This window comes from Myotis lucifugus, unplaced genomic scaffold, assembly GCF_000147115.1.
Source record: "Myotis lucifugus unplaced genomic scaffold, Myoluc2.0 scaffold_90, whole genome shotgun sequence".
Taxonomy (NCBI): domain Eukaryota; kingdom Metazoa; phylum Chordata; class Mammalia; order Chiroptera; family Vespertilionidae; genus Myotis; species Myotis lucifugus.
Genome location: NW_005871138.1, coordinates 3,686,325 through 3,713,181, shown reverse-complemented (window position 1 = coordinate 3,713,181; position 26,857 = coordinate 3,686,325). Strand labels below are relative to the sequence as shown.

Sequence of the window (26,857 nt, the reverse complement as noted above, 5' to 3'; positions counted from 1 at the left end):
TCTTTCAATAATGGGCTAGAAGCTGTCAATAAACTTGATGAGAGCCTCACGAAATCTAATGAGACCCTTGATGTTGTGATAAAGAACCAACTAGAAAGTAAGCATACACTGACTGAAATAAAGAATATTATACAGACACCCAATAGCAGAACAGAGGAGCGCAAGAATCAAGTCAAAGATTTGAAATACGAAGAAGCAAAAATCACCCAACCAGAAAAGCAAAATGAAAAAAGAATCCGAAAATAAGAAGATAGTGAAGATAGTGTAAGGAGCCTCTGGGACAGCTTCAAGCGGAATAATATCAGAATTATAGGGGTACCAGAAGATGAGAGACAGCAAGATTTTGAAAACCTATTTCAAGAAATAATGGCAGAAAACTTCCCCCACCTGGTGAAAGAAATGGACTTACAGGTCCAAGAAGCGCAGAGAACCCCAAACAAAAGGAATCCAAAGAGGACCATACCAAGACACATCATAATTAAAATGCCAAGAGCAAAAGACAAAGAGAGAATCTTAAAAGCAGCAAGAGAAAGAGACTCAATTACCTACAAGGGAATACCCATACGACTGTCAGCTGATTTCTCAACAGAAACTTTGCAGGCCAGAAGGGAATGGCAAGAAATATTCAAAGTGCTGAATACCAAGAACCTACAACCAAGATTACTTTATCCAGCAAAGCTATCATTCAGAATTGAAGGTCAGATAAAGAGCTTCACAGACAAGGAAAAGCTAAAGGAGTTCATCACCACTAAACCAGTATTATACGAAATGCTGAAAGGTATCCTTTAAGAAGAGGAAGAAGAAAAAGGTAAAGATACAAATTGTGAACAACAAACATGCATCTATCAACAAGTGAATCTAAGAATCAAGTGAATAAATAATCTGATGTACAGAATGAACTGGTGATTATAATGAATCAGGGACATAGAAAGGGAATGGACTGACTATTCTTGGGGGGGAAAGGGGAATGGGAGATGCGGGAAGAGACTGGACAAAAATCGTGCACCTATGGATGAGGACAGTGGGTGGGGAGTGAGGGCGGAGGGTGGGGCAGGAACTGGAAGGAGGGGAGTTATGGGGGGGGGGGGAGAGGAACAAATGTAATCTGAACAATAAAAATTTAATAAAAAAAAAAAGATTCTCTCTTTGTCTTTTGCTCTTGGCATTTTAATTATGATGTGTCTTGGTGTGGTCCTCTTTGGATTCCTTTTGTTTGGGGTTCTCTGCGCTTCCTGGACTTGGAAGTCTATTTCTTTCACCAGGTGGGGGAAGTTTTCTGTCATTATTTCTTCAAATAGGTTTTCAATATCTTGCTCTCTCTCATCTTCTGGTACCCCTATAATTCTGATGTTGGTACATTTGAAGCTGTCCCAGAGGCTCCTTACACTATCTTCACACTTTCGGATTCTTTTTTCATTTTGCTTTTCCGGTTGGGTGTTTCTCGCTTCTTCGCATTTCAAATCTTTGACTTGATTCTTGCGCTCCTCTGGTCTGCTGTTGGGAGTCTGTATAATATTCTTTATTTCAGTCAGTGTATGCTTACTTTCTAGATGGTCCTTTATCACACCATCGAGGGTCTCATTAGATTTCCTGTACATCTCATCAAGTTTATCGACAGACTCTAGAAGCCTCTTGAGAGACCTCAAAAGTGTGGTTCTGAACTCAATATCCTCCCTTGATAGTTTTGTCCTGTTTCTTTGTCTCCGCATTTTTTACGCTTTCTTGGTACACCCCCTAGTGGTCTTTGTGCGCAGTCTTGTTGTAGTTAAGCCTTGATTGTTATAGTTAATACTAGAGGGATTTGACCTCCAGGCTGACTGGCTGTGATAATCAGCTGTGTCTGAAGTGGAAGAACTTGTGTCCTCTAGGGAGGTGCTAATCTAGCCTTTGCCTGAGGCTATCCAGCAAATGCCTCTGTGCAGGGCTTGGTCGGGGCGGGTCCCACGGGATCAACAGGGCGGAGGAGGGAGCAGTTATGGCTGCTCTCAGTCCGTGCCCAGGGGTTCTGCCTCTCTGTCCCAGCAACAGCTGCAAACCTCGGAGGGACCTAGCCAGACAGTCCTGCTTCTCCCATTTGAGTCTGGGTCCCTAGAGACTCGCCCAGATCTGGAGCTCTGAGTCTGAGGCTCCCTCCGGATTGAAACAGACAACCACGCCCTCAGCCACCAGCCCGCGCCGCGCGCACTCCACACCTTAGTATTTTACTTCAGCACTGCGCCTCCTCTGATTCTCGGTTCCTCCTAGTTGTAGAACTTCCATTCAGCCAGCCTTCCTGTGGTTCTGGATGATGTCCGTTCCGTCTTTTAGTTGTATTTTTGAAGTGGTTGTTCGAGGCAGCTAACTCCGGCGTTAACCTATGCCGCCATCCTGTACCCATTTCTTAAGTCTGTTGGGAGAGGTATGGTTTAGTGAGGAGTGAAGTATGTGAGACCTGAGGAATGTCTTGGAAAGAATTCCCTCCCGTTGCCTCATACTCCACTGCATAAGGCAAGAATTATGAAGGGCCGGGCCAGCCCTAACACTCCCTGAAAAAGAGGAAGCGATTATGGGCTCTCAGACCTATGCCCCAGAACTTATTACAGCGCCTCTGCCTGGGGGGCCGTGAAAGGAACCACTGATGTGAAGAAAGGTCAAGTTAAGGCACTTGTGACCTTGGGTCATGGGCACTACAGCTCCCCCTGCCGGCGGGCCCCTGCCATAGGCGATATAAACGTTCAGTCCCAAGGTTCACTGCACACGTCTGCAAGATGAGGCAGAGCAGCCTCTCCGTTCTCACCGGGATTTTCCTCCTCCTTTGCCTCCACTTGGGGCAGCCTGAATGGAGGGCGATGGGTGGGTGTAGGGTGAGGCGGTCCTGTGTGTGCTCGGGGTGGGGAACGTCCTCAGAGGACGAGTCCATGGGACGAGCTGGGACCGATGCCCAGCAAGGACTCACAGGTGCCCCCAACTCACCCTGTGGCTTTGTTCCTCAGATATGGTCAGACCTGGACACTGTCCAGAGTTCCCACTCCGCTGCCCTTCCACGATGATACCGCTGTGCCGGCGCGATAGAATCTGCAAGAAGGACAAGAAGTGTTGTTTCTACAAGTGTAGATATCAGTGTTTGGTGCCGTGGAAGAGCCTGGATTGAGGTAAGAAGTCTCCTGGCTGCCATTCTTGCCTTTGCCCCAGAACCAGGTATCCCAGAGGGAGCTGAGAGCCGCCAGCTCTGATCTTGCAAGTCACAGATCAGAGCTTTGAAACCGGGATCTGCCCTGAACAATTTGCCTTGAGGACAATCGAGAGACCTCGCTCCTCACCAAATACACAGTTCACTTTCGTGTAGTGGGCGTCACTGTTCAGTGAATGACGGGGACATTTATCTCTCAGCTCCTCAACCGTTACTGAATGGTTATGATGGCTAGTTTCAATTGCTCTTGTTTTGTTCTTTCAGTTTGTTATAATGAATCACGTTCCTCTTCACATTTAAATTGTGAAGTAAAGGACAAGATGATATCATTCCTTAGGAGGGCTTGCCTGGCATTCCTAATTCCCAGGCCCTGACTCTTAGCGCTCCTGGGAGGAAGGTACTTGGCAGGATTCAGACCCAGCCAACGCCCCCTGCACAGTTTGCACCGCCCCATGTCTCTGATCCTGTCTTCTCTCCCCAGGTAGAAATCCCTTCTTACAGGGGCATGAGAAGACACTGGTAGAACAGGCTCCGACTCGGATAACTGGTCTCCAATTCTTCCCTGTTCTCCTCACCCCCCAGACTTCCTTCATCAGAGTTCAATGCTTATTACTATGAAAGCAACACAAAGAAATAAAGTGTTATCTACCTGAAACAATTGTCCATGAAAATCTATGACTGCCGGGTCGCTCTGTGCTCCGCCCTCCAGGAAAATCCTTGAGGGTTTGTAAAAAAGGATGGGGCTGCTGTTTCCCATATAGTTTTGAGCGATTCCTGCATTTCTGCCATGTCCTTCTCTTTCAGGGTCTTCTGACACTCAGATTCCCTGTTGGTCAGGTTCCAAAACCTGACCTTGGGCCGTGGGGCATTTTGAGTCATAGTTTCTGAGTTTGGGTCCCATGGAAGGTGTATCTGTACGTCTGAGATGGAGGAGCGACGCTTTTGCTGCACTTAGTCTGATACTGCGGCTGCTGGCCTTTCCACACCTTGATGATTGTTCCAGGTTTCTAAGAAGCTCTCCCCTCTTCCCGCTCCTCCACTCATCCCTAAGGGCCCCCTAAACTGTTCCAGAAGGGCCTCCTGACCAGCCTGTGACAGTCCCCCTCCAAGTTGTACATTTCCCTCTCTGGCCCTCATACTCTTGCCTGGGGTAGAAAGAACCACTGACACTCTGGGTGGTGAGGTCACTGTCTTGGCCTAAATTCCCTGCTTATGAAATAGCAGCTGGGATGGCAGGGCCAATTCTGGTGGAGCCACACCCACAGCGAGAGGTATAAGGGATGCGGCTGACAGCTCCTCCACAGCCTCCTGCCCTCACTATGAAGCTTAACAACCTCCTGGTGTTCACGGTGCTCCTGGCCCTCAGAATCCTGTCGTCCTGGGCTGTCGCAGATGCTGGCAAAGGTGAGTCGGTCTCTCAGGCCATCCCAGTACCTGGAAGTCCTCTTTCCCACGGTCTGGTCCACGGCCCTTCATTTCAAGCTTCCTATTCTACTGTTTGCTCTTTTTCATGGTCACATAATTTGATCTCCTGTTTAATTTTCCAGATTTTCCTCATCACTTTTTTGACGGTCACTTTCTCTTTCTCTCTTATCAGTTGATCTGCTCTCTTTCTTCCAGTCTCTGAGGAGTGGTCCCTCCTGCTTTCACTGCCCCTCGCTTCCTCCCTCCCAGCCAGGGTGTATCTCTGCCTCTCCCTGGGAACACCTAATGAGCTCTATGCTGCCGTGCCCTGGAGCTGGCTTACACTGGCTTGCAATGGCCAATTGGTAAGTTTTCAGGACTTTTATGAGATAGTTGACATCATACTATTAGTTTGAAATCAATCATGATGGGAGTATTTACACCATGGAAATTGGCAAATGCTACAACATTTCCCAGCACACCTGCATCTGTTGCTTCTTTCCTGGGTTATTGACTCCCTCTTGGTTGAGTGCTTGGCTGAGCTTGATGCTTCCCCACAGCTGCCTTAAAACTGGAATCCTAACTGTTCCCTGCATTCCTCTGGGGTCAGCCACCTGGGTTAGGTTTTCTCTCCCCTCCTGGGAAGTTGATTCCTTGTTCAGGATTGTGGTCATGACTCAGAATCAGCTCCTTCTCCCTCTCTTGTTCTTACACTTCAGAAAAAGCCAAACCTGGAGCCTGCCCCTTCATATACCCAGTAAACTGTCTTGTGTATGAACCTCCTCAATGCCACAGTGACTGGCAGTGTCCAAAGAAGCAGAAATGCTGTCCTGGCCTTTGTGGCATCAAATGCTTGGATCCTGAAGACCCATCAAAACCAGGTGAGAAAGTAGGGTCCTGGGAAAGGGAAGCAGTGAGGTTTGAGTTTGAGGGACATGCATCTTGGAGAAATGGAGGGGGCTCCTCAGAAGTGGGTTGGAGGGTGCGGCAGAGTCAGGGCTTATTCACTCCCATCTCTGTATTCTCAGGTGGTGAGTAGCCAGCTGGCCAGTCAACCAGTCAATCAGTCAACTCATTGATTGCTAGTGAGTCAGTCAATGAGTCCATGTGTCTGTCCGACACTTACAATGCTAGTTGGGGCTCCCTCAGTGGGAAGGAGTCTCCTTCAGGTCATGCACTGGCCTCTGTTTGGGTGCTGAGGTGGGTAGGGCCTGATTTCCATGCATGAGATAGAGATGGGGATGGGAGCTTGCATGGTGCCTAGGGGATCAAGCCTCTGAGTTGTAACACTCTTCTCGCCAGTTCTAGTCAAACGTGGGAAGTGTCCAGTGGTCACTGGCCAGTGTAAGATGCCCAACCCTCGAGACGAATGCCGGAATGACAGCCACTGCGAGAAGAGTCTCAAGTGCTGCAAGGGGATGTGTGGGCATTCATGTGTCAATCCAGTGTGAGGTAAGGAGAGGAACTGGAGAGTTCCACACCTCCCCGCATCCTCATACAGCCTCAACCACCCGGTGCCCTTCCATGCAAAGGAGGATGCTTGGCATCTCCCTGTACCTCCTCCCACAAGCAGATCTTCTGCCTCAGCACCATTTACCCCCTGTTCTAATCAGGAAGCCCCCAGGGTCACCTGTGACTGGTAGTGCTGGGTCCTGGAAGGGAAGGATTGTTGGAGTAAGCCAGGAGGAAGGAGCCATGAAAAGGGGCCAGAGTTCTATCTTTCAATATCATCTCTGCCTCTGACTGACTGGGTGACTATGAACAACTGATTGCATCTTTTATAGCCTCAGTTTCCCCATCTGTAAAATGGATGCAATTATGCCCACTGAAGTACTAAATGTGAAAGTGCTTTTTAAGACTGCAGGTGCTCTGAAACCAATACAAAATAATATTGAAAGTAAACTGCAATTGAAAAGTTAAAAAATGATTAAGATGGTAAATTTTGTTATGTGTATTTTGCCACAGTTAAAAAAAGAACAACTTATTTGGTAGGTTGTCCAGCTCTGTGGCATACAGCAAGTGCTTGGTGGTCAGACAAACCTGACTCTACCACTTACCAGCTGTAAGAGGGAGGCAAGTGACTTAACCTCCCTGACTCTCATCGATAAAGTGATGATGGTGGTGAGATCTAATTTATAAAGCTGTGCAAAGATTAACTGAGATAGTAATGTTTGTCAATAGAAATACAATTCTGAGCATACTATCTGGCACATAAATTGTAAATAATAATGACTATGTTTTATCGCTAAAAAAAAAAAAAGACTAGAGTTGCTATGTGCATTGACATAGTATTGCTATGGCGATGGCCTCAGTTGGCTGGGTCATCTGAAACCACAGGAAACCCTAGGATGATGCACAGATGTAGAGGCCTTTGCGGGGCCCTCTGGCCTAGTGTCCTAATTTATCAGACGGAAGATCTAAGCAAGAGTCAATGAAAAGTCTGGATTTGTTCTTGATTCCTAGGCCAAAGACCAGCACCTTTTCACCTTTTCCAGTATCATGGTCTCTCTCTACTCATCCCAAGGGACTTAAGGGCTTGGTGGCAGGAGGATCCTCTTGGTGGGAAGGATGTAAGGGTCACTTGGATTGTTCCTGTGCTGAGACTCTGTTTTATTTTCTTTCCACAGAATAAATCTAGATTAGGACTTCCTGGTGTGTATGGAATTACTTCCTGGGATTCCTTTTTCCTCAAGCCTGGAAAAAATGAGAGAACCTTGATGAATATGTGGCTTTGCGACCAATATCTCCTTGGGGGCTAAGTTTTGACCTGTTTTATCTATAAATCCTCAGCATCCAACATGAGGCTTGGCACAAATAGGAAATGTCTGTTGATTAATGAATAAATAAATGTACAAAGTTTTCTCTGTGTTTCCATCTTCCTTGACTCATTGAGTCTGACCTAGAATATGATGGGTGAGATGAAGAATGAAATGCCTGCATGTGGGGGGTTTCTCCCACAACCTATGAAGTAGAAAGAAGCAAGCGATTGGGGTCGAGCAGATATGGTTTACATCTTGTATCTGTAGATTACCGGCTCTGTAATTTGGGGCAAATGACTTTGTCCCACTGAGCCTCAGTTTGGTTATCTCTAATAGAGGGATGATAATAGCAATGCCGGTTCCATAATAGTCCAATGGTTGTTGCATAATAGGTTCCTTTTCGGTTGATGGTAGCTATATGACTGGGTTCTGTTCAATGACATGTGAGTGGGAGTGACGCATCCAAATTCTGGCCCTGGCCCACAAAACTTCTCTGTCACCAGCTGCCTGTGCGTGGAGAGGACTTTGAAGACCTAGAGGAAGGTGTAGATGGAAGGAGCCTGGGAGCCTGTGGATCCTGTGGATCACAGCTTCTCCTCCCCGCTTGCCTGGGACTATGACATGAGCAAGAAATAAATTCTTATTGTGTTAAAGCACTGAGATTTGGAATTTGTTTATTACATGAATAATACAGTCCCGACCACTGTTTGGAATCCATGGGCTAGCTTTGCTTTATTTCCTGCCGTTAAGTTCTATGTGATGCCTCATTTCATTATGGATCCCACATGGATCTGTTTGTCTCTAGTCCATCTTTGGGTGGGGTTGGGGGTGGGAAATGAAAGCAGAAGGGTCAGAAACCTCACTCAGGAATACCATGTATAAATAAATTATCGTTGCTCTCCAGGTCCACTGAATAGCAGCAATTTTCTCTTACATATGCTTCTGGTGTTGGGTGGGGAAGGGTTAGAACTCAATTTTCAGAGTCTTTTGATTCTGTGTGGTGGAGTGGTGGGGGTCCAGAAGAGAGGAGAGAGAAATTCATCTTTTTTGGTGGGAGAAGGAGGATAAGGATTGCCGTCAACCACTCTGGCTCGAGCTTACAGATAGCTCATGGAAAATCAAATATTTGAACCTGAAATATTATTATTCCCTGAAAGCCTCACAAAGTCTATATGAAGGAATCTGATCTTATCTAATTCTACCCTTACAATGCTAAGTGAGCATCTGCCCTCCCAATACTCTGGCTACATTTGAAATCTGTCCTAGGCTGACTGCAGAGTTCTGTGCTCATAGTGCTTGTTTCTGGTCCCTTGGTCTCTCCTTTTTTTTTTTTTTTTTAAGAGAGAGAGAGAGAGAGAGAGGAAGGGAGAGAAAGAGAACAACATCGCCCTAACCAGTTTGGCTCAGTGGATAGAGCGTTGGCCTGCGGACTGAAAGGTCCCAGGTTCAATTCCGGTCAAGGGCATGTACCTTGGTTGCATGCACATCCCCAGTAGGAGGTGTGCAGGAGGCAGCTGATTGATGTTTCTAACTCTCTATCCCTCTCCCTTCCTCTCTGTAAAAAATCAATAAAATATATTTTTTTAAAAAAGAGAGAGAGACTTCCCCGTACCTGGAAGTCATCTTTCCCATGGTCTGGTCCATGGCCCCTAATTAGCTCCTTATCTTGCCTTGTCATGGTGCCTGTGTGTGTTTCAAGTGTTCATTTATTCAAAGTAAATTCTTCAAATGTACCCATTTCTTAAGTCTGTTGGGAGAGGTATGGTTTAGTGAGGAGTGAAGTATGTGAGACCTGAGGAATGTCCTGGAAAGATAATTCCCTCCCGTTGCCTCATACTCCATTGCATAAAGCAAGAATTATGAAGGGCCAGGCCAGCCCTAACACTCCCTGAAAAAGAGGAAGCGCTTATGGGCTCTCAGACCTATGCCCCAGAACTTATTACAGCGCCTCGTCCTGGGGGGCCTTGAAAGGAACCGCTGATGTGAAGAAAGGGCAAGTTAAGGCACTTGTGACCTTGGGTCATGGGCACTACAGCTCCCCCTGCCGGCGGGCCCCTGCCATAGGCGATATAAACGTTCAGTCCCAAGGTTCACTGCACATGTCTGCAAGATGAGGCAGAGCAGCCTCTCCGTTCTCACCGGGATTTTCCTCCTCCTCTGCCTCCACTTGGTGCAGCCTGAATGGAGGGCGATGGGTGGGTGTAGGGTGAGGCGGTCCTGTGTGCGCTCGGGGTGGGGAACGTCCTCAGAGGACGAGTCCACGGGATGAGCTGGGACCGATGCCCAGCAAGGACTCACAGGTGCCCCCAACTCACCCTGTGGCTTCGTTCCTCAGATGTGGTCAAACCTGGACACTGTCCAGAGTTCCCACTCCGCTGCCCTTTCACGATGATACCGCTGTGCCGGCGCGATAGAATCTGCAAGAAGGACAAGAAGTGTTGTTTCTACAACTGTAGATATCAGTGTTTAGTGCGGTGGGAGAGTCTGGATTGAGGTAAGAAGTCTCCTGGCTGCCATTCTTGCCTTTGCCCCAGAAACATTCCCAGAGAACCAGGTGTCCCAGAGGGAGCTGAGAGCCGCCAGCTCTGATCTTGCAAGTCACAGATCAGAGCTTTGAAACCGGGATCTGCCCTGAACAATTTGCCTTGAGGACAATCGAGAGACCTCGCTCCTCACCAAATGCACAGTTCACTTTCGTGTAGTGGGCGTCACTGTTCAGTGAATGACGGGGACATTTATCTCTCAGCTCCTCAACCGTTACTGAATGGTTATGATGGCTAGTTTCAATTGCTCTTGTTTTGTTCTTTCAGTTTGTTATAATGAATCACCTTCCTCTTCACATTTAAATTGTGAAGTAAAGGACAAGATGATATCATTCCTTAGGAGGGCTTGCCTGGCGTTCCTAATCCCCGGGCCCTGACTCTTAGCGCTCCTGGGAGGAAGGTACTTGGCAGGATTCAGACCCAGCCAACGCCCCCTGCACAGGTTGCACCGCCCCATGTCTCTGATCCTGTCTTCTCTCCCCAGGTAGAAATCCCTTCTTACCGGGGCCTGAGAAGACACTGGTAGAACAGGCTCCGACTCGGATAACTGGTCTCCAATTCTTCCCTGTTCTCCTCACCCCCCAGACTTCCTTTATCAGAGTTCAATGCTTATTACTATGAAAGCAACACAAAGAAATAAAGTGCTATCTACCTGATACAATTGTCCATGAAAATCTATGACTGCGGGATTGCTCTGTGCTCCGCCTTCCAGGAAGATCCTTGGGGGTTTGTAAAAAAGGATGGGGCTGCTGTTTCCCATATAGTTTTGAGCGATTCCTGCATTTCTGCCATGTCCTTCTCTTTCAGGGTCTTCTGACACTCAGATTCCCTGTTGGCCAGTTTCCAAAACCTGACCTTGGGCCGTGGGGCATTTTGAGTCATAGTTTCTGAGTTTGGGTCCCATGGAAGGTGTATCTGTACGTCTGAGATGGAGGAGCGACGCTTTTGCTGCACTTAGTCTGATACTGCGGCTGCTGGCCTTTCCACACCTTGATGATTGTTCCAGGTTTCTAAGAAGCTCTCCCCTCTTCCCGCTCCTCCACTCATCCCTAAGGGCCCCCTAAACTGTTCCAGAAGGGCCACCTGACCAGTCTGTGACAGTCCCCCTCCAAGTTGTACATTTCCCTCTCTGGGCCTCATACTCTTGCCTGGGGTAGAAAGAACCACTGACACTCTGGGTGGTGAGGTCACTGTCTTGGCCTAAATTCCCTGCTTATGAAATAGCAGCTGGGATGACAGGGCCAATTCTGGTGGAGCCACACCCACAGCAAGAGGTATAAGGGATGCGGCTGACAGCTCCTCCACAGCCTCCTGCCCTCACTATGAAGCTTAACAACCTCCTGGTGTTCACGGTGCTCCTGGCCCTCAGAATCCTGTCGTCCTGGGCTGTCGTAGATGCTGGCAAAGGTGAGTCGGTCTCTCAGGCCATCCCGGTACCTGGAAGTCATCTTTCCCATGGTCTGGTCCACGGCCCTTCATTTCAAGCTTCCTTTTCTACTGTTTGCTCTTTTCCACGGTCACATCATTTTGATCTCCTGTTTAATTTTCCAGATTTTCCTCATCGCTTTTTTGATGGCCACTTCCTCTTTCTCTCTTTATCAGTTGATCTGCTCTCTTTCTTCCAGTCTCTGAGGAGTGGTCCCTCCTGCTCACTGCCCCTCGCTTCCTCCCTCCCAGCCAGGGTGTATCTCTCCCTCTCCCTGGGAACACCTAATGAGCTCTATGCAGCCGTGCCCTGGAGCTGGCTTATACTGGCTTGCAATGGCCAATTGGTAAGTTTTCAGGACTTTTATGAGATAGTTGACATCATACTATTAGTTTGAAATCAATCATGATGGGGGTATTTACACCATGGAAATTGGCAAATGCTACAACATTTACCAGCACACCTCCATCTGTTGCTTCTTTCTGGGTTATTGACTCCCTCTTGGTTGAGTGCTTGGCTGAGCTTGATGCTGCCCCACAGCTGCCTTAAAACTGGAATCCTAAGTGCTCCCTGCTTTCATCTGGGGTCAGCCACCTGGGTTAGGTTTTCTCTCCCCTCCTGGGAAGTTGATTCCTCATTCAGGTTTGTGGTCATGACTCAGAATCAGCTCCTTCTCCCTCTTTCGTTCTTACCCTTCAGAAAAAGCAGGCAAAAATGGAACCTGCCCCTTCATATACCCAGTAAACTGTCTTGTGTCTGAACCTCCTCAATGCCACAGTGACTGGCAGTGTCCAAAGAAGCAGAAATGCTGTCCTGGCTCCTGTGGCATCAAATGCTTGGATCCTGAAGACCCATCAAAGCCAGGTGAGAAAGTAGGGTCCTGGGAAAGGGGACCAATGAGGTTTGAGTTTGAGGGACATGCATCTTGGAGAAATGGAGGGGGCTCCTCTGAAGTGGGTTGGAGGGTGCGGCAGAGTCAGGGCTTATTCACTCCCATCTCTGTACTCTCAGGTGGTGAGTAGCCAGCTGGCCAGTCAACCAGTCAATCAGTCAACTCATTGATTGCTAGTGAGTCAGTCAATGAGTCCGTGTGTCTGTCCGACACTTACAATGCTAGTTGGGGCTCCCTCAGTGGGAAGGAGTCTCCTTCAGGTCATGCACTGGCTTCTGTTTGGGTGCTGAGGTGGGTGAGGACCTGATTTCCATGCATGAGATAGAGATGGGGATGGGAGCTTGCATGGTGCCTAGGGGATCAAGCCTCTGAGTTGTAACACTCTTCTCGCCAGTTCAAGTCAATCCTGGGAAGTGTCCAGTGGTCACTGGCCAGTGTAAGATGCTCAACCCCCGAGACGAATGCCGGAATGACAGCCACTGCCTGAAGAGTCTCAAGTGCTGCAAGGGCATGTGTGGGCATTCATGTGTCAAGCCAGTGTGAGGTAAGGAGAGGAACTGGAGAGTTCCACACCTCCCCGCCTCCTCATACAGCCTCAACCACCCAGTGCCCTTCCATGCAAAGGAGGATGCTTGCCATCTCCCTGTACCTCCTCCCACAAACAGATCTTCTGCCTCAGCACCATTTACCCCCTGTTCTAATCAGGAAGCCCCCAGGGTCACCTGTGACTGGTAGTGCTGGGTCCTGGAAGGGAAGGATTGTTGGAGTAAGCCAGGAGGAAGGAGCCATGAAAAGGGGCCAGAGTTCTATCTTTCAATATCATCTCTGCCTCTGACTGACTGGGTGTCTATGAACAACTGATTGCATCTTTCATAGCCTCAGTTTCCCCATCTGTAAATGGATGCAATTATGCCCACTGGAATACTAAATGTGAAAGTGCTTTTTAAGACTGGAGGTGCTCTGAAACCAATACAAAACAATATGGAAAGTAAACTGCTATTGTAAAGTTAAAAAATGATTAAGATGGTAAATTTTGTTACGTGTATTTTACCACAATTAAAAGAAAAACTTAATAGGTAGGTTGTCCAGCTCTGTGGCATACAGCAAGTGCTTGGTGGTCAGACAAACCTGACTCTACCACTTACCAGCTGTAAGAGGGAGGCAAGTGACTTAACCTCCCTGACTCTCATCGATAAAGTGATGATGGTGGTGATATCTAATTTATAAAGCTGTGAAAAGATTAACTGAGATAGTAATGTTTGTCAATAGAAATACAATTCTGAGCATACTATCTGGCACATAAATTGTAAATAATAATGACTATATTTTAATGCTAAAAAAAAAAAAGACTAGAGTTGCTATGTGCATTGATATAGTATTGCTATGGCGATGGCCTCAGTTGGCTGGGTCATCTGAAACCACAGGAAACCCTAGGATGATGCACAGATGTAGAGGCCTTTGTGGAGTCCTCTGGCCTAGTGTCCTTTTTTTACCAGAGGGAAGACCAAAGCAAGAGTCAGGGAAAAGCCTGGATTTGTTTTGATTCCTAGGCCAAAGACCAGCACCTTTTCACCTATTCCAGTGCCAGAAGCTGTTCCATCCTTGCTGCTTGACACAGTCGCTGCAGGAAAGAAACATCTGCACAGCATATGTTTCAAGGGACCTGGCGTATATGGCATACTGTTCTTAATATGTTTGCTCCCCTTAGTGCTATGCGTTTTAACCAAGGTCACCTCTCCGAGAAAGGTTGTTTCCCCAGGTGGGGATTTTCCCTTGAAGTTAGGGAGGGAATGAAACATCTTAACTAAATGCCAGGTGGGTAGTTAATCACTTTAACTATGAACAATCACCCTTAAGCTACATAATCTTTATTCCCTGGAATGGAGATAAGAAACGCCCTAATCACAGGATTAAAATCAACTGGTGTAAATACAGATGTAACAAGACAATAAACACCAGAATTTGGCCAGAATTTGGCTAGAGATCCAGACCAGAACTTGGCTGGAGTTCCTGGCTAGAGATCCTGGCTAGGCTGCTGATCAACTGAATGCTGTCTCCGTGTCATTCCTTCTTCGCCGACTCCGTCCACACCTTTGGGGACCCCTGGACCTGTTGGGGTTGGACCCCAACATATATGGCATACTGTTCTTAATATGTTTGCTCCCCTTCTTAGCACTATGTGTTCTAATCAGGGCCACCTCCTGGAGAAAGGTTGTTTCCCCACGTGGGAATGTTTCCCTGGAGTTAGGGATTAGCGGGACTAGGGAAGGGAATAAATCAGTAAAAGCCCCTAGTGTTACAGAAATACCATATACTAAAACCCACTGACACAGGGCAGTACCAAGGAAGACCACCAGCAAGGCTAAAAGAACATAAATGTTATGCCCAGATTTCAGGATCCCCAAAAGACCACACCAGGGAGCCAGCTGTGACCATTGCAAAAGCAAAGAGTCTTTATTCAAGCCCAGGCTTGGCTCCTCTACCCTCCTTACCGACACAGTGGCAAGTGGCAGAGAGAGAGCAAGCTTTGTGGGTAGAGGGGTTTTATAGGGGGGTTGGAGTAAGGGGAGGAGAGAAGACTGTGGGCCCTGCCAATTGGCCAGGCGCAAGTCGGTGTCTTGTTACACAGGATGTGGTCGTATCTATGGCCCCCACTTCCCTTGATTATCATTGGTTTGTTTAAAGAAATCCTAGGTGTGGCTAGCAGAGGCTTGGGCTTCCAGGAAGAAGCTCCTTGCTAAGCACATGGCTGCTGCCCAAAAATGGAGGATTCGGGGCAAGATGGAGGACGTAGCCCTCACCCTTTCAATAACCTTTACTTAGGCCATAGAATAAGAAAATCACCTTCAGTTATTTCCTTATAGCTTAACAGTAGAGCAGTAGAATAGTGACCTTGGAATAGAAATAACAAACTAGCCCTTATAATGAAACACAGAGACTAACCTTTAGAATAGAATGCAGAAACATAGACAATAGATAAGATTAAAATCAACAGAGCTAGATAGAGATAAGATTTTTAGCAAAGGTCAGAGAAGAAAACAAGGAACTGTAAAAGGTCAAAGGAGGACCCAAAACATACCACAATGTAACTATAGAGGCATGATTATTGAATTAAATAGTATAAATACAGCTGTAACAGGACAATAAAAAAAGAACCTGACTATGCTGATAATCTGAACGCTGTCTCCGTGTCCTTCATTCTTTGCCGACGCCGTCCACACCTTTGGGAACCCCTGGACCACTGGGACTGGACCCCGGCATTAAACTTATCATGGTGATTCCTTCATAAGATATATAAAAGTCAAATGACTTTGTTGTACACCTAACACTAATATAATATTGTATGTCAACTATATTTGGAAGGAAGGAAGGAAGGAAGGAAGGAAGGAAGGAAGGAAAGAAGGAAGGAAGGAAGGAGGGAAGGAAGAAAGAAAAAAGAAAGGAAGGAAGAAAGAAAGAGTATTTAGTAGTTATTGGGTAGAGTTGCTGCTCCAGGGAGCCACTTTTTCCTCAGCATCTCTCTGCCTCCCACACCTGGTACCAATGGTCCTGTGTGCACCCATCAATATGGTTCTTACCATGACTTAAGATAGGTATGTCCTTTGCCAACAAGCAAGCAGAAGCAACACACACTTTTACAGGAGCACAGAGAGAGCTAAAAGGGTTATTTGGCCTACAGTTCACATTCCAAAATGACCTCTTAGACTTTGGCCCTTAAAAACAAAAGGGGAGGGGGGAGATTAACCAAATAATTTATATGCATATATGCATAACCCATGGACATAGACAATAGTGTAGTGATGGCCTTGTGGGGGGCACAGGGAGAGGAGGTTAATGGTGGGGGCATCTGTAATACTTTCAACAATAAAGGTAAATTTTTGAAAATAAAGTAACTATTTCTTTAAAAATTAAAAACAAGCCCAGCCAGTGTCGCTCAGTGGTTGAGCGTTCACCTATGAACTAGGAGGTCACGGTTTGATTCCTGGTCAGGTACCTGCCCGAGTTGCAGGCTCGATCCCTAGTGTGGGGCGTGCAGAAGGTCTCTCCTCTCTTTCTCCCTCTCTGAAATCAATTAAAAATATATTTTAAATAATAAAAACCAAAAAATCCCCAAACAAAAGAAGCCTATACAAAGTCATGGAGACCTTAAGACAGGGGTTAAGGTAGAAAATATCCATCACACAACTTAAACGTGTGTCTGTGCAGTCAGTTCACAATATATTCCCAGACTTGGTTAACTGATCTCCAATTCTCCATAATCTGAAAATTATCCTAGTAATAGCTCCTTATCTTGCCTTGTCATGGTGCCTGTGTGTGTTTCAAGTGTTCATTTATTCAAAGTAAATTCTTCAAATGTACCCATTTCTTAAGTCTGTTGGGAGAGGTAAGGTTTAAATAGTGAGGAGTGAAGTATGTGAGACCTGAGGAATGTCCTGGAAAGATAATTCCCTCCCGTGGCCTCATACTCCACTGCATAAAGCAAGAATTATGAAGGGCCGGGCCAGCCCTAACACTCCCTGAAAAAGAGGAAGCGCTTATGGGCTCTCAGACCTATGCCCCAGAACTTATCACAGCGCCTCTGCGGGGGGGGAGGGGGGGCTGGGGGGGACCTTGAAAGGAACCGCTGATGTGAAGAAAGGGCAAGTTAAGGCACTTGTGACCTTGGGTCATGGGCACTACAGCTCCCCCTGCCGGCGGGCCCCAGCCATAGGCGATATAAACGTTCAGTCCCAAGGTTCACTGCACACGTCTGCAAGATGAGGCAGAGCAGCCTCTCCGTTCTCACCGGGATTTTCCTCCTCCTCTGCCTCCACTTGGCGCAGCCTGGATGGAGGGCGAAGGGTGGGTGTAGGGTGAGGCGGTCCTGTGTGCGCTCGGGGTGGGGAACGGCCTCGGAGGACGAGTTCATGGGACAAGCTGGGACCGATGCCCAGCAAGGACTCACAGGTGCCTCCAACTCACCCTGTGGCTTCGTTCCTCAGATGTGGCCAAACCTGGACACTGTCCGGAGTTCCCACACCGCTGCCCTTCCACGATGATACCGCTGTGCCGGCGGGATAGAAACTGCAAGAAGGACTATAAGTGTTGTTTCTACAACTGTAGATATCAGTGTTTGGTGCCGTGGAAGAGCCTGGATTGAGGTAAGCAGTCTCCTGGCTGCCATTCTTGCCTTTGCCCCAGAAACATTCCCAGAGAACCAGGTGTCCCAGAGGGAGCTGAGAGCCACCAGCGCCTTTGCAAGTCACAGATCAGAGCTTTGAAACCCGGATCTGCCCTGAACAATTTGCCTTGAGGACAATCGAGAGACCTCGCTCCTCACCAAATGCACAGTTCACTTCCGTGTAGTGGGCGTCACTGTTCAGTGAATGACGGGGACATTTATCTCCAAGCTCCTCAACCGTTACTGAATGGTTATGATGGCTAGTTTCAATTGCTCTTGTTTTGTTCTTTCAGTTTGTTATAATGAATCACCTTCCTCTTCACATTTAAATTGTGAAGTAAAGGACAAGATGATATCATTCCTTAGGAGGGCTTGCCTGGCGTTCCTAATTCCCAGGCCCTGACTCTTAGCGCTCCTGGGAGGAAGGTACTTGGCAGGATTCAGACCCAGCCAACGCCCCCTGCACAGTTTGCACCGCCCCATGTCTCTGATCCTGTCTTCTCTCCCCAGGTAGAAATCCCTTCTTACCGGGCCCTGAGAAGACACTGGTAGAACAGGCTCCGACTCGGATAACTGGTCTCCAATTCTTCCATGTTCTCCTCACCCCCCAGACTTCCTTTATCAGAGTTCATTGCTTATTACTATGAAAGCAACACAAAGAAATAAAGTGTTATCTACCTGAAACAATTGTCCATGAAAATCTATGACTGCCAGGTCGCTCTGTGCTCCGCCTTCCGGGAAGATCCTTGGGGGTTTGTAAAAAAGGATGGGGCTGCTGTTTCCCATATAGTTTTGAGCGATTCCTGCATTTCTGCCACGTCCTTCTCTTTCAGGGTCTTCTGACACTCAGATTCCCTGTTGGCCAGTTTCCAAAACCTGACCTTGGGCCGTGGGGCATTTTGAGTCATAGTTTCTGAGTTTGGGTCCCATGGAAGGTGTATCTGTACGTCTGAGATGGAGGAGCGAGGCTTTTGCTGCACTTAGTCTGATACTGCGGCTGCTGGCCTTTCCACACCTTGATGATTGTTCCAGGTTTCTAAGAAGCTCTCCCCTCTTCCCGCTCCTCCACTCATCCCTAAGGGCCCGCTAAACTGTCCCAGAAGGGCCTCCTGACCAGCCTGTGACAGTCCCCCTCCAAGTTGTACATTTCCCTCTCTGGGCCTCATAGTCTTCCTGGGGTAGAAAGAACCACTGACACTCTGGGTGGTGAGGTCACTGTCTTGGCCTGAATTCCCTGCTTATGAAATAGCAGCTGGGATCACAGGGCCAATTCTGGTGGAGCCACACCCACAGCGAGAGGTATAAGGGATGTGGCTGACAGCAGCCACCACAGCCTCCTGCCCTCACTATGAAGCTTAACAACCTCCTGGTCTTCACGGTGCTCCTGGCCCTCAGAATCCTGTCATCCTGGGCTGTCGTAGATGCTGGCAAAGGTGAGTCAGGGTCCCTCAGGCCGTCCCGGTACCTGGAAGTCATCTTTCCCATGGTCTGGTCCACGGCCCCTAATTTCAAGCTTCCTTTTCTACTGTTTGCTCTTTTTCACGATCACATCATTTTGATCTCCTGTTTAATTTTCCAGATTTTCCTCATCGCTTTTCTGACGGTCACTTTCTCTTTCTCTCTTATCAGTTGATCTGCTCTCTTTCTTCCAGTCTCTGAGGAGTTGTTCCTCCTGCTTTCACTGCCCCTCGCTTCCTCCCTCCCAGCCAGGGTGAATCTCTCCCTCTCCCTGGGAACACCTGAGCTCTATGCAGCCGTGCCCTGGAGCTGGCTTATACTGGCTTGCAATGGCCAATTGGTAAGTTTTCAGGTAGTTGACATCATACTATTAGTTTGAAATCAATCATGATGGGAGTATTTACACCATGGAAATTGGCAAATGCTACAGCATTTCCCAGCACACCTCCATCTGTTGCTTCTTTCCTGGGTTATTGACTCCCTCTTGGTTGAGTGCTTGGCTGAGCTTGATGCTGCCCCACAGCTGCCTTAAAACTGGAATCCTAAGTGCTCCCTGCTTTCCTCTGGGGTCAGCCACCTGGGTTAGGTTTTCTCTCCCCTCCTGGGAAGTTGATTCCTTGTTCAGGATTGTGGTCATGACTCAGAATCAGCTCCTTCTCCCTCTTTTGTTCTTACCCTTCAGAAAAAGCCAAACCTGGAGCCTGCCCCTTCATATACCCAGCAAACTGTCTTGTGCATGAACCTCCTCAATGCCACAGTGACTGGCAGTGTCCAAAGAAGCAGAAATGCTGTCCTGGCCTTTGTGGCATCAAATGCTTGGATCCTGAAGACCCATCAAAGCCAGGTGAGAAAGTAGGGTCCTGGGAAAGGGAACCAGTGAGGTTTGAGTTTGAGGGACATGCATCTTGCAGAAATGGAGGGGGCTCCTCTGAAGTGGGTTGGAGGGTGCGGCAGAGTCAGGGCTTATTCACTCCCATCTCTGTACTCTCAGGTGGTGAGTAGCCAGCTGGCCAGTCAACCAGTCAATCAGTCAACTCATTGATTGCTAGTGAGTCAGTCAATGAGTCCGTGTGTCTGTCCGACACTTACAATGCTAGTTGGGGCTCCCTCAGTGGGAAGGAGTCTCCTTCAGGTCATGCACTGGCTTCTGTTTGGGTGCTGAGGTGGGTGAGGACCTGATTTCCATGCATGAGATAGAGATGGGGATGGGAGCTTGCATGGTGCCTAGGGGATCAAGCCTCTGAGTTGTAACACTCTTCTCGCCAGTTCAAGTCAATCCTGGGAAGTGTCCAGTGGTCACTGGCCAGTGTAAGATGCTCAACCCCCGAGACGAATGCCGGAATGACAGCCACTGCCTGAAGAGTCTCAAGTGCTGCAAGGGCATGTGTGGGCATTCATGTGTCAAGCCAGTGTGAGGTAAGGAGAGGAACTGGAGAGTTCCACACCTCCCCGCCTCCTCATACAGCCTCAACCACCCAGTGCCCTTCCATGCAAAGGAGGATGCTTGGCATCTCCCTGTACCTCCTCCCACAAGCAGATCTTCTGCCTCAGCACCATTTACCCCCTGTTCTAATCAGGAAGCCCCCAGGGTCACCTGTGACTGGTAGTGCTGGGTCCTGGAAGGGAAGGATTGTTGGAGTAAGCCAGGAGGAAGGAGCCATGAAAAGGGGCCAGAGTTCTATCTTTCAGTATCATCTCTGCCTCTGATTGACTGGGTGACTATGAACAACTGATTGCATCTTTCATAGCCTCAGTTTCCCCATCTGTAAAATGGATGCAATTATGCCCACTGGAATACTAAATGTGAAAGTGCTTTTTAAGACTGGAGGTGCTCTGAAACCAATACAAAACAATATTGAAAGTAAACTGCAACTGAAAAGTTAAAAAATGATTAAGATGGTAAATTTTGTTACGTGTATTTTGCCACAATTTTTAAAAAAAAACAACTTAATAGGTAGGTTGTCCAGCTCTGTGGCATACAGCACGTGCTTGGTGGTCAGACAAACCTGACTCTACCACTTACCAGCTGTAAGAGGGAGGCAAGTGACTTAACCTCCCTGACTCTCATCGATAAAGTGATGATGGTGGTGAGATCTAATTTATAAAGCTGTGCAAAGATTAACTGAGTTAGTAATGTTTGTCAATCGAAATACAATTCTGAGTATACTATCTGGCACATAAATTATAAATAATAATGACTATGTTTTATTGCTAAAAAAAAAAAAAAAAGACTAGAGTTGCTATGTGCATTGACATAGTATTGCTATGGCCATGGCCTCAGTTGGCTGGGTCACTGAAACCACAGGAAACCCTAGGATGATGCACAGATGTAGAGGCCTTTGCGGGGTCCTCTGGCTTAATGTCCTAATTTATCAGATGGAAGATCGAAGCAAGAGTCAGGGAAAAGCCTGGATTTGTTCTTGATTCCTAGGCCAAAGACCAGCACCTTTTCACCTATTCCAGTATCATGGTCTCTCTCTACTCATCCCAAGGGACTTAAGGGCTTGGTGGCAGGAGGATCCTCTTGGTGGGAAGGATGTAAGGGTCACTTGGATTGTTCCTGTGCTGAGACTCTGTTTTATTTTCTTTCCACAGAATAAATCTAGACTAGGACTTCCTGGTGTGTATGGAATTACTTCCTGGGATTCCTTTTTCCTCAAGCCTGGAAAAAATGAGAGGACCTTGATGAATATGTGGCTTTGCGACCAATATCTCCTTGGGGGCTAAGTTTTGACCTGTTTTAGCTATAAATCCTCAGCATACAACATGGGGCTTGGCACAAATAGGAAATGTCTGTTGATTAATGAATAAATAAATGTACAAAGTTTTCTCTGTGTTTCCATCTTCCTTGACTCATTGAGTCTGACCAAGAATAGGATGGGTGAGATGAAGAATGAAATGCCTGCATGTGGGGGGTTTCTCCCACAACCTATGAAGTAGGAAGAAGCAAGCGATTAGAGTCGAGCAGATATGGTTTACATCTTGTATCTGTAATTTGGGGCAAATGACTTTGTCCCACTGAGCCTCAGTTTGGTTATCTCTAATAGAGGGATGATAATAGCAATGCCGGTTCCATAATAGTCCAATGGTTGTTGCATAATAGGTTCCTTTTTGGTTGATGGTAGCTATATGACTGGGTTCTGGTCAATGACATGTGAGTGGGAGTGATGCATCCAAATTCTGACCCTGGCCCATAAAACTTCTCTGACACCAGCTGCCTGTGCGTGGAGAGGACTTCGAGGACCTAGAGGAAGGTGTAGATGGAAGGAGCCTGGGAGCCTGTGGATCCTGTGGATCACAGCTTCTCCTCCCCACTTGCCTGGGACTATGACTTGAGCAAGAAATAAATTCTTGTTGTGTTAAACCACTGAGATTTGGGATTTGTTTATTACATGAATAATACAGTCCCAACCACTGTTTGGAATCCATGGGCTAGCTTTGCTTTATTTCCTGCCGTTGAGTTCTATGTGATGCCTCATTTCATCATGGATCCCACATGGATCTGTTTGTCTCTAGTCCATCTTTGGGTGGGGTTGGGGGTGGCAAATGAAAGCAGAAGGGTCAGAAACCTCACTCCAGGAATACCATGTATAAATAAATTATCGTTGCTCTCCAGGTCCACTGAATAGCAGCAATTTTCTCTTACATATGCTTCTGGTGTTGGGGAAGGGTTAGAACTCAATTTTCAGTGTCTGTTGATTCTGTGTAGTTGAGTGGTGGGGGTCCAGAAGAGAGGAGAGAGAAATTCATCTTTTTTGGTGGGAGAAGGTGGATAAGGATTGCTGTCACCCACTCTGGCTCGAGCTTACAGATGGCTCATTGAAAATCAAATATTTGAACCTGAAATATTATTATTCCCTGAAAGCCTCCCGAAGTCTATATGAAGGAATCTGATCTTATCTAATTCTACCCTTACTATGCTAAGCGAGCATCTGCCCTCCCAATACTCTGGCTACATTTGAAATCTGTCCAAGGCTGACTGCAGAGTTCTGTGCTCATATTGCTTGTTTCTGGTCCCTTGGTCTCTCCTTTTTTTTTTTTTTTTTTTTTTAGAGAGAGAGAGTGGAAGGGAGAGAAAGAGAACAACATTGCCCTAACCAGTTTGGCTCAATGGATAGAGCGTTGGCCTGCGGACTGAAAGGTCCCAGGTTCAATTCCGGTCAAGGGCATGTGCCTTGGTTGCAGGCACATCCCCAGTAGGACGTGTGCAGGAGGCAGCTGATTGATGTTTCTCTCTCGTTGATGTTTCTGACTCTCTGTCCCTCTCCCTTCCTCTCTGTAAAAAATCAATAAAATATATTTTTTAAAAAAAGAGAGAGAACAACATCAATGTGAGAGAGATACATTGATTGGTGTCCTCCCACCGGGGCCCCAACCAGGGCCAGGGATGAAACCTGCAACCCAGGTACCTGCCCTTGACTGGGAATTGAACCCGAAATCCTTCAGTCTTCTGGTGATGCTCTAACTACTGAGAAAAACCAGCCAGGGCTTTGGTGTCTCCTTTTTAAAGAGGAGGGTGAGGGAAATGCTCTTTCATCCTGACTCTTTTCAAACAGGTCTCCTATCATGGAATTTAGCTTGAGGGAATATCTCTTTCTTCCAACCAAAATAAACCTTGGTTCAATCTCTCAAGGTATAGACATTGGGGTATTGAGAAATCACTTGGTTAGGTTTTAAGAACTGAGAGGTTTGTTTCTAAGTCTGCTACTGACTCAGTCTGTGACATTGGACATGTTCCCTGGCTCCTCATTTGTGTAATAAAAGGATGATTCCGGTCCCATTTTGTTCTGCTACTTCACAAATCAATGTAATGTTTCATAGAAACACCTTGAGGGACAGTCCCAGTAGGATGGGTCACCCCATCTAGTTCTGTGAACTCCCTGTGACTATAGCTTCCCCTCAATCCTTCAGCCCCACCTCAGCCCCATCTTCTCTACTTGTGTGGTCAGCTTCCAGGGCACCTGCTTACCTGGTGATTGTGACTTATGGGTGTCGCTATTAGCTACAACTAGGAAGTCAAAGATAGCCTGTCTAGTAACACCTTCTGTGAAGATGGGGAAACTGAGGCCCAAAGAGAAGTGCCCAACATCATAGTCAGTCAGTGGTGGAGCTGAATATTCTTTATCTCCAAACCCCACATTTCTTTTCTTTATTTTCAAGTTTATTCGTATTTGGGGTTATAGAGTGGATGGTGTGGTATGTTGTCCAGATCCCCATTTAGTGCTGAGGCACTCACGCCCAGTTGCTGGGAGCGTTAGCTGCTGACACTCACAGCTTAGTCCCTCCCTGGGACCTTCCCTGGGCCAAAGTGAGCTGCTTCACACCCGTTCCCAGGGCAACCTGTGTCCATGGACTGCTTGATGTTAAGGTGCAAAGGCCTAGCTCCCTTGTTTGATTAGGGACACCTCTGAAGGGCCCCCAGCTCCAGGGCTGCCATGGAAATGGCTGAGACTTTGTTGCACCTGCATCACAATTCCACTTCTCCTTCTCTCCGGTCCTGCTTCTTTTACCTCTCATGGGTGTTGCTCCTCAGAAAACCTCCTGCACATAAATATCTGCCTCTGAGACTGTTTCCCAGGAAACCTGACTTAAGGACAATGATAAAAAGTGATCATGCCCTGGCCTGTGTTTCCCAATGGTTAGAGTGTTGGCCTGTGCACCTAAGAGTCTCAAGTTCTATTCCTGGTCAAGAGCATCTACCTGGGTTCCAGGTTTGATCCCTGGCACCAGTAGGGGTGCCTGAGGGGAGGCAACATTGATGTTTCTCTCTCTCTTCCCCGCCCCATACCACTTTTTCTTTAAAAACAATGGAAGAAAATATCCTCAGGTGAGCATTAAAATAAAAAGTGATCATTACCCAAAACTATATTAAAATGAGAAACTGCTCTGTGAAAGGCAATGTCAAGAGAATAAGACAAGCTACAGACTGGGAGGAAATATTTGCAAAAATCACATCTGATAATGGACTGTTATCCAAAATTTACCAAAAACTCTTACAACTCACCGATAAGAAAACAAACAACCAGATTAAAAAATGGGCCAAAGCCTTTAACAGACACCTCAGCAAAGAAGATGTACAGATGGTAAATAACCATGTGAAAAGATGCTCCACGTCATCTGTCATCGGGGAAATGCAAATATAAACGCCACTGAGATACACTGCACACCTGCTGGAATGGCCAAATCCAGAACACTGACGATGGCAAATGCTGACAGGGATGTGGAGCAACATTGCTTCCGGGAATGCAAAATGGTCCAGCCACTTTTGAAGACAATATGGCAGTTCCTTACAAAGCTAACCATACGCTTACTATACAATTCAGCTATCACACTCCTTGGTATTAACCCAAAGGAGTTGAAAACTTATGTCCACACAAAAAACTGCACACAGATGTTTACAGCAGCTGTATTCAGAATTGCCAAAACTTGGAGGCAACCAAGATGTTCTTCAGCAGGTGAATGAATAATAAATGGTAATCCAGATAGTGGAATATTCAGCACTAAAACCAAACGAGCTATCAAGCCATGAAAAGACATGGAGGCATCTTAAGTGCATATTACTACGTGAAAGAAGACAACCTGAAAAGGCTACATACATACATATTGTATTATTCCAACTACACAACATTCTGGAAAAGGCAAAACTATGCAAAAAGTAAAAAGTTCAGTGGTTTCTAGGATTGGGGAGGGAGGGATGAATAGGTGGAGCCCAGAGGACCTTCAGGGCCATGAAACTACTCTGTATGATACTATAAGGAAGGATACATGTCATACATTTGTCCAAACCCATAGAATGTACAACACTAGAGTGAACCCTAATGTCAGCTATGGACTTTGGTTGATAATGATATGTCCATGTAGATTCTTATAATTGTGGGGAATGTTGGTAATGGAAGGGGCTATGCCTGTGTGGGAGTGGGTAGTATGTGGGAAATCTCTGTACTTTCCTCTTTTTGCTACGAACATAAAACTGCTCTAAATATAGTCTAAAAAATAACCAAATGTAATTTCTGGATTCTAAATATTTTTAATTCATTAGTAAATGATTCATTTTTGAAAAGTGATCATTGTCAAAAAATTAGAGAAGAAAAGTAGAAAGAAAGAAAAACTTGCCACCACATTTTCAGCATGCGTTCTGTGTGTAATTAAGAAGTTTATCTCCTTTCAGGAAAACAGGCTTGGCTACCTTTCCCTGCAAGCTGACACGTGGGCACACCCCTGGTAGGGTTATTTCCCTGAGCCTGGGGTCCTCGTTCTAGAATAACCCTTGCTGGAGGGAGGAAATGTGGACGGGAAGGTCTAGTGAGGTCTTTGGCATTCCAAGTTTCCTGAGATAATCCAGATTGGGCATTGACAACATGGTCAGGCCTGTGAACTGCAAATAATTGTCTATTTTTCTGAGTGTCCAGTGAGTAGTGGTTGGATCAGATAACACGAGGCAGATTTGTAACACACAACCCCTGAAGGATAAACAATTCTGAGAAAGTGTACAGTCCAGCAGTCACCAACCTTCTGGACCTCACTGACCACCAGTGGTCCGCAAACCACCGGTTGGCGACCGTTGGACTACACAGAGAAAGAGAAACATTTTCCTAAACTGCCCATAATTTGCAAAGCCGTCCTCCCCACAAAAGAGCTAGAATGATATTATCTCACAAGCATCCCTTTTGTTCTTTCTAATTGTGACTTGCAATCTATAGAGAATAAGAAACAGTTTATAGAGAAAACAAGGCAAGGCTTTATTAGGACTAGAATACAGGCAGGCCACTGCCCTCCTCCCCCTCCCTATCTGGGTGGGAAGGTGTGGGTTCTTTCTGATTCAAGTGCATTGTTTTTCCCTTGACTGTCATTATGCTGTAATAGGTACTAAGGTTGAGATGTATCATCATATGTAACTAGAGGCCCAGTTCACGAAATTCATGCACGGGTAGGGTCCCTAGGCCTGTCTGGTGATCAGGGCCGATCTGTGGGGTGACCATCAGGGGTGATCAGGGCCCCCGCTCACACCCACCTTGGCCTGGTGCCTCCCACTTGCCAGCCCCCTT

At 46.9% G+C, this 26,857-nt stretch overlaps 2 protein-coding genes and 1 long non-coding RNA gene across 12 annotated transcripts; all 3 read left to right on the top strand.

Moving 5' to 3' along the window:
* The first annotated feature begins 4,414 nt into the window (after positions 1-4,414).
* Positions 4,415-7,434, top strand: LOC106697658 (antileukoproteinase-like). Of its 2 annotated transcripts, XM_014458119.2 has the most exons (4): positions 4,415-4,573; positions 5,293-5,454; positions 5,876-6,025; positions 7,201-7,434. In XM_014458119.2, exons 1-3 carry the CDS (start codon positions 4,450-4,452, stop codon positions 6,022-6,024), a joined length of 435 nt encoding a protein of 144 aa, XP_014313605.1. In that variant the 5' UTR covers positions 4,415-4,449; the 3' UTR covers position 6,025; positions 7,201-7,434. The 2 variants fall into 2 exon arrangements, with proteins under 2 accessions (XP_014313605.1, XP_014313606.1); XM_014458120.2 differs by lacking the exon at positions 5,876-6,025.
* Positions 7,435-9,534: 2,100 nt separating this feature from the next.
* On the top strand, positions 9,535-10,531 carry LOC111826568. The gene is made up of 2 exons (XR_002829924.1): positions 9,535-9,826; positions 10,360-10,531. It is a non-coding gene; the product is annotated as an uncharacterized LOC111826568 (long non-coding RNA).
* A 594-nt stretch (positions 10,532-11,125) lies between these two features.
* On the top strand, positions 11,126-21,641 carry LOC106697657 (antileukoproteinase-like). Of its 9 annotated transcripts, XR_002829922.1 has the most exons (7): positions 17,021-17,035; positions 17,176-17,334; positions 17,865-18,787; positions 18,984-19,152; positions 19,495-19,656; positions 20,079-20,228; positions 21,408-21,641. XR_002829922.1 is itself a non-coding variant. In XM_023756223.1 (5 exons), the coding sequence occupies exons 1-4, from the start codon at positions 11,159-11,161 to the stop codon at positions 20,169-20,171; spliced, it is 525 nt and encodes a 174-aa protein (XP_023611991.1). In that variant the 5' UTR covers positions 11,144-11,158; the 3' UTR covers positions 20,172-20,228; positions 21,408-21,640. The 9 variants fall into 9 exon arrangements, 8 of the variants coding, with proteins under 8 accessions (XP_023611993.1, XP_023611992.1, XP_023611991.1 ...); XM_023756223.1 differs by lacking the exons at positions 17,021-17,035; positions 17,176-17,334; positions 17,865-18,787 and adding an exon at positions 11,144-11,282 and having other exon boundaries at positions 19,007-19,152; positions 21,408-21,640; XM_023756224.1 differs by lacking the exons at positions 17,021-17,035; positions 17,176-17,334; positions 17,865-18,787; positions 18,984-19,152 and adding an exon at positions 11,128-11,282 and having other exon boundaries at positions 21,408-21,640.
* The last annotated feature ends 5,216 nt before the right edge of the window (positions 21,642-26,857 follow it).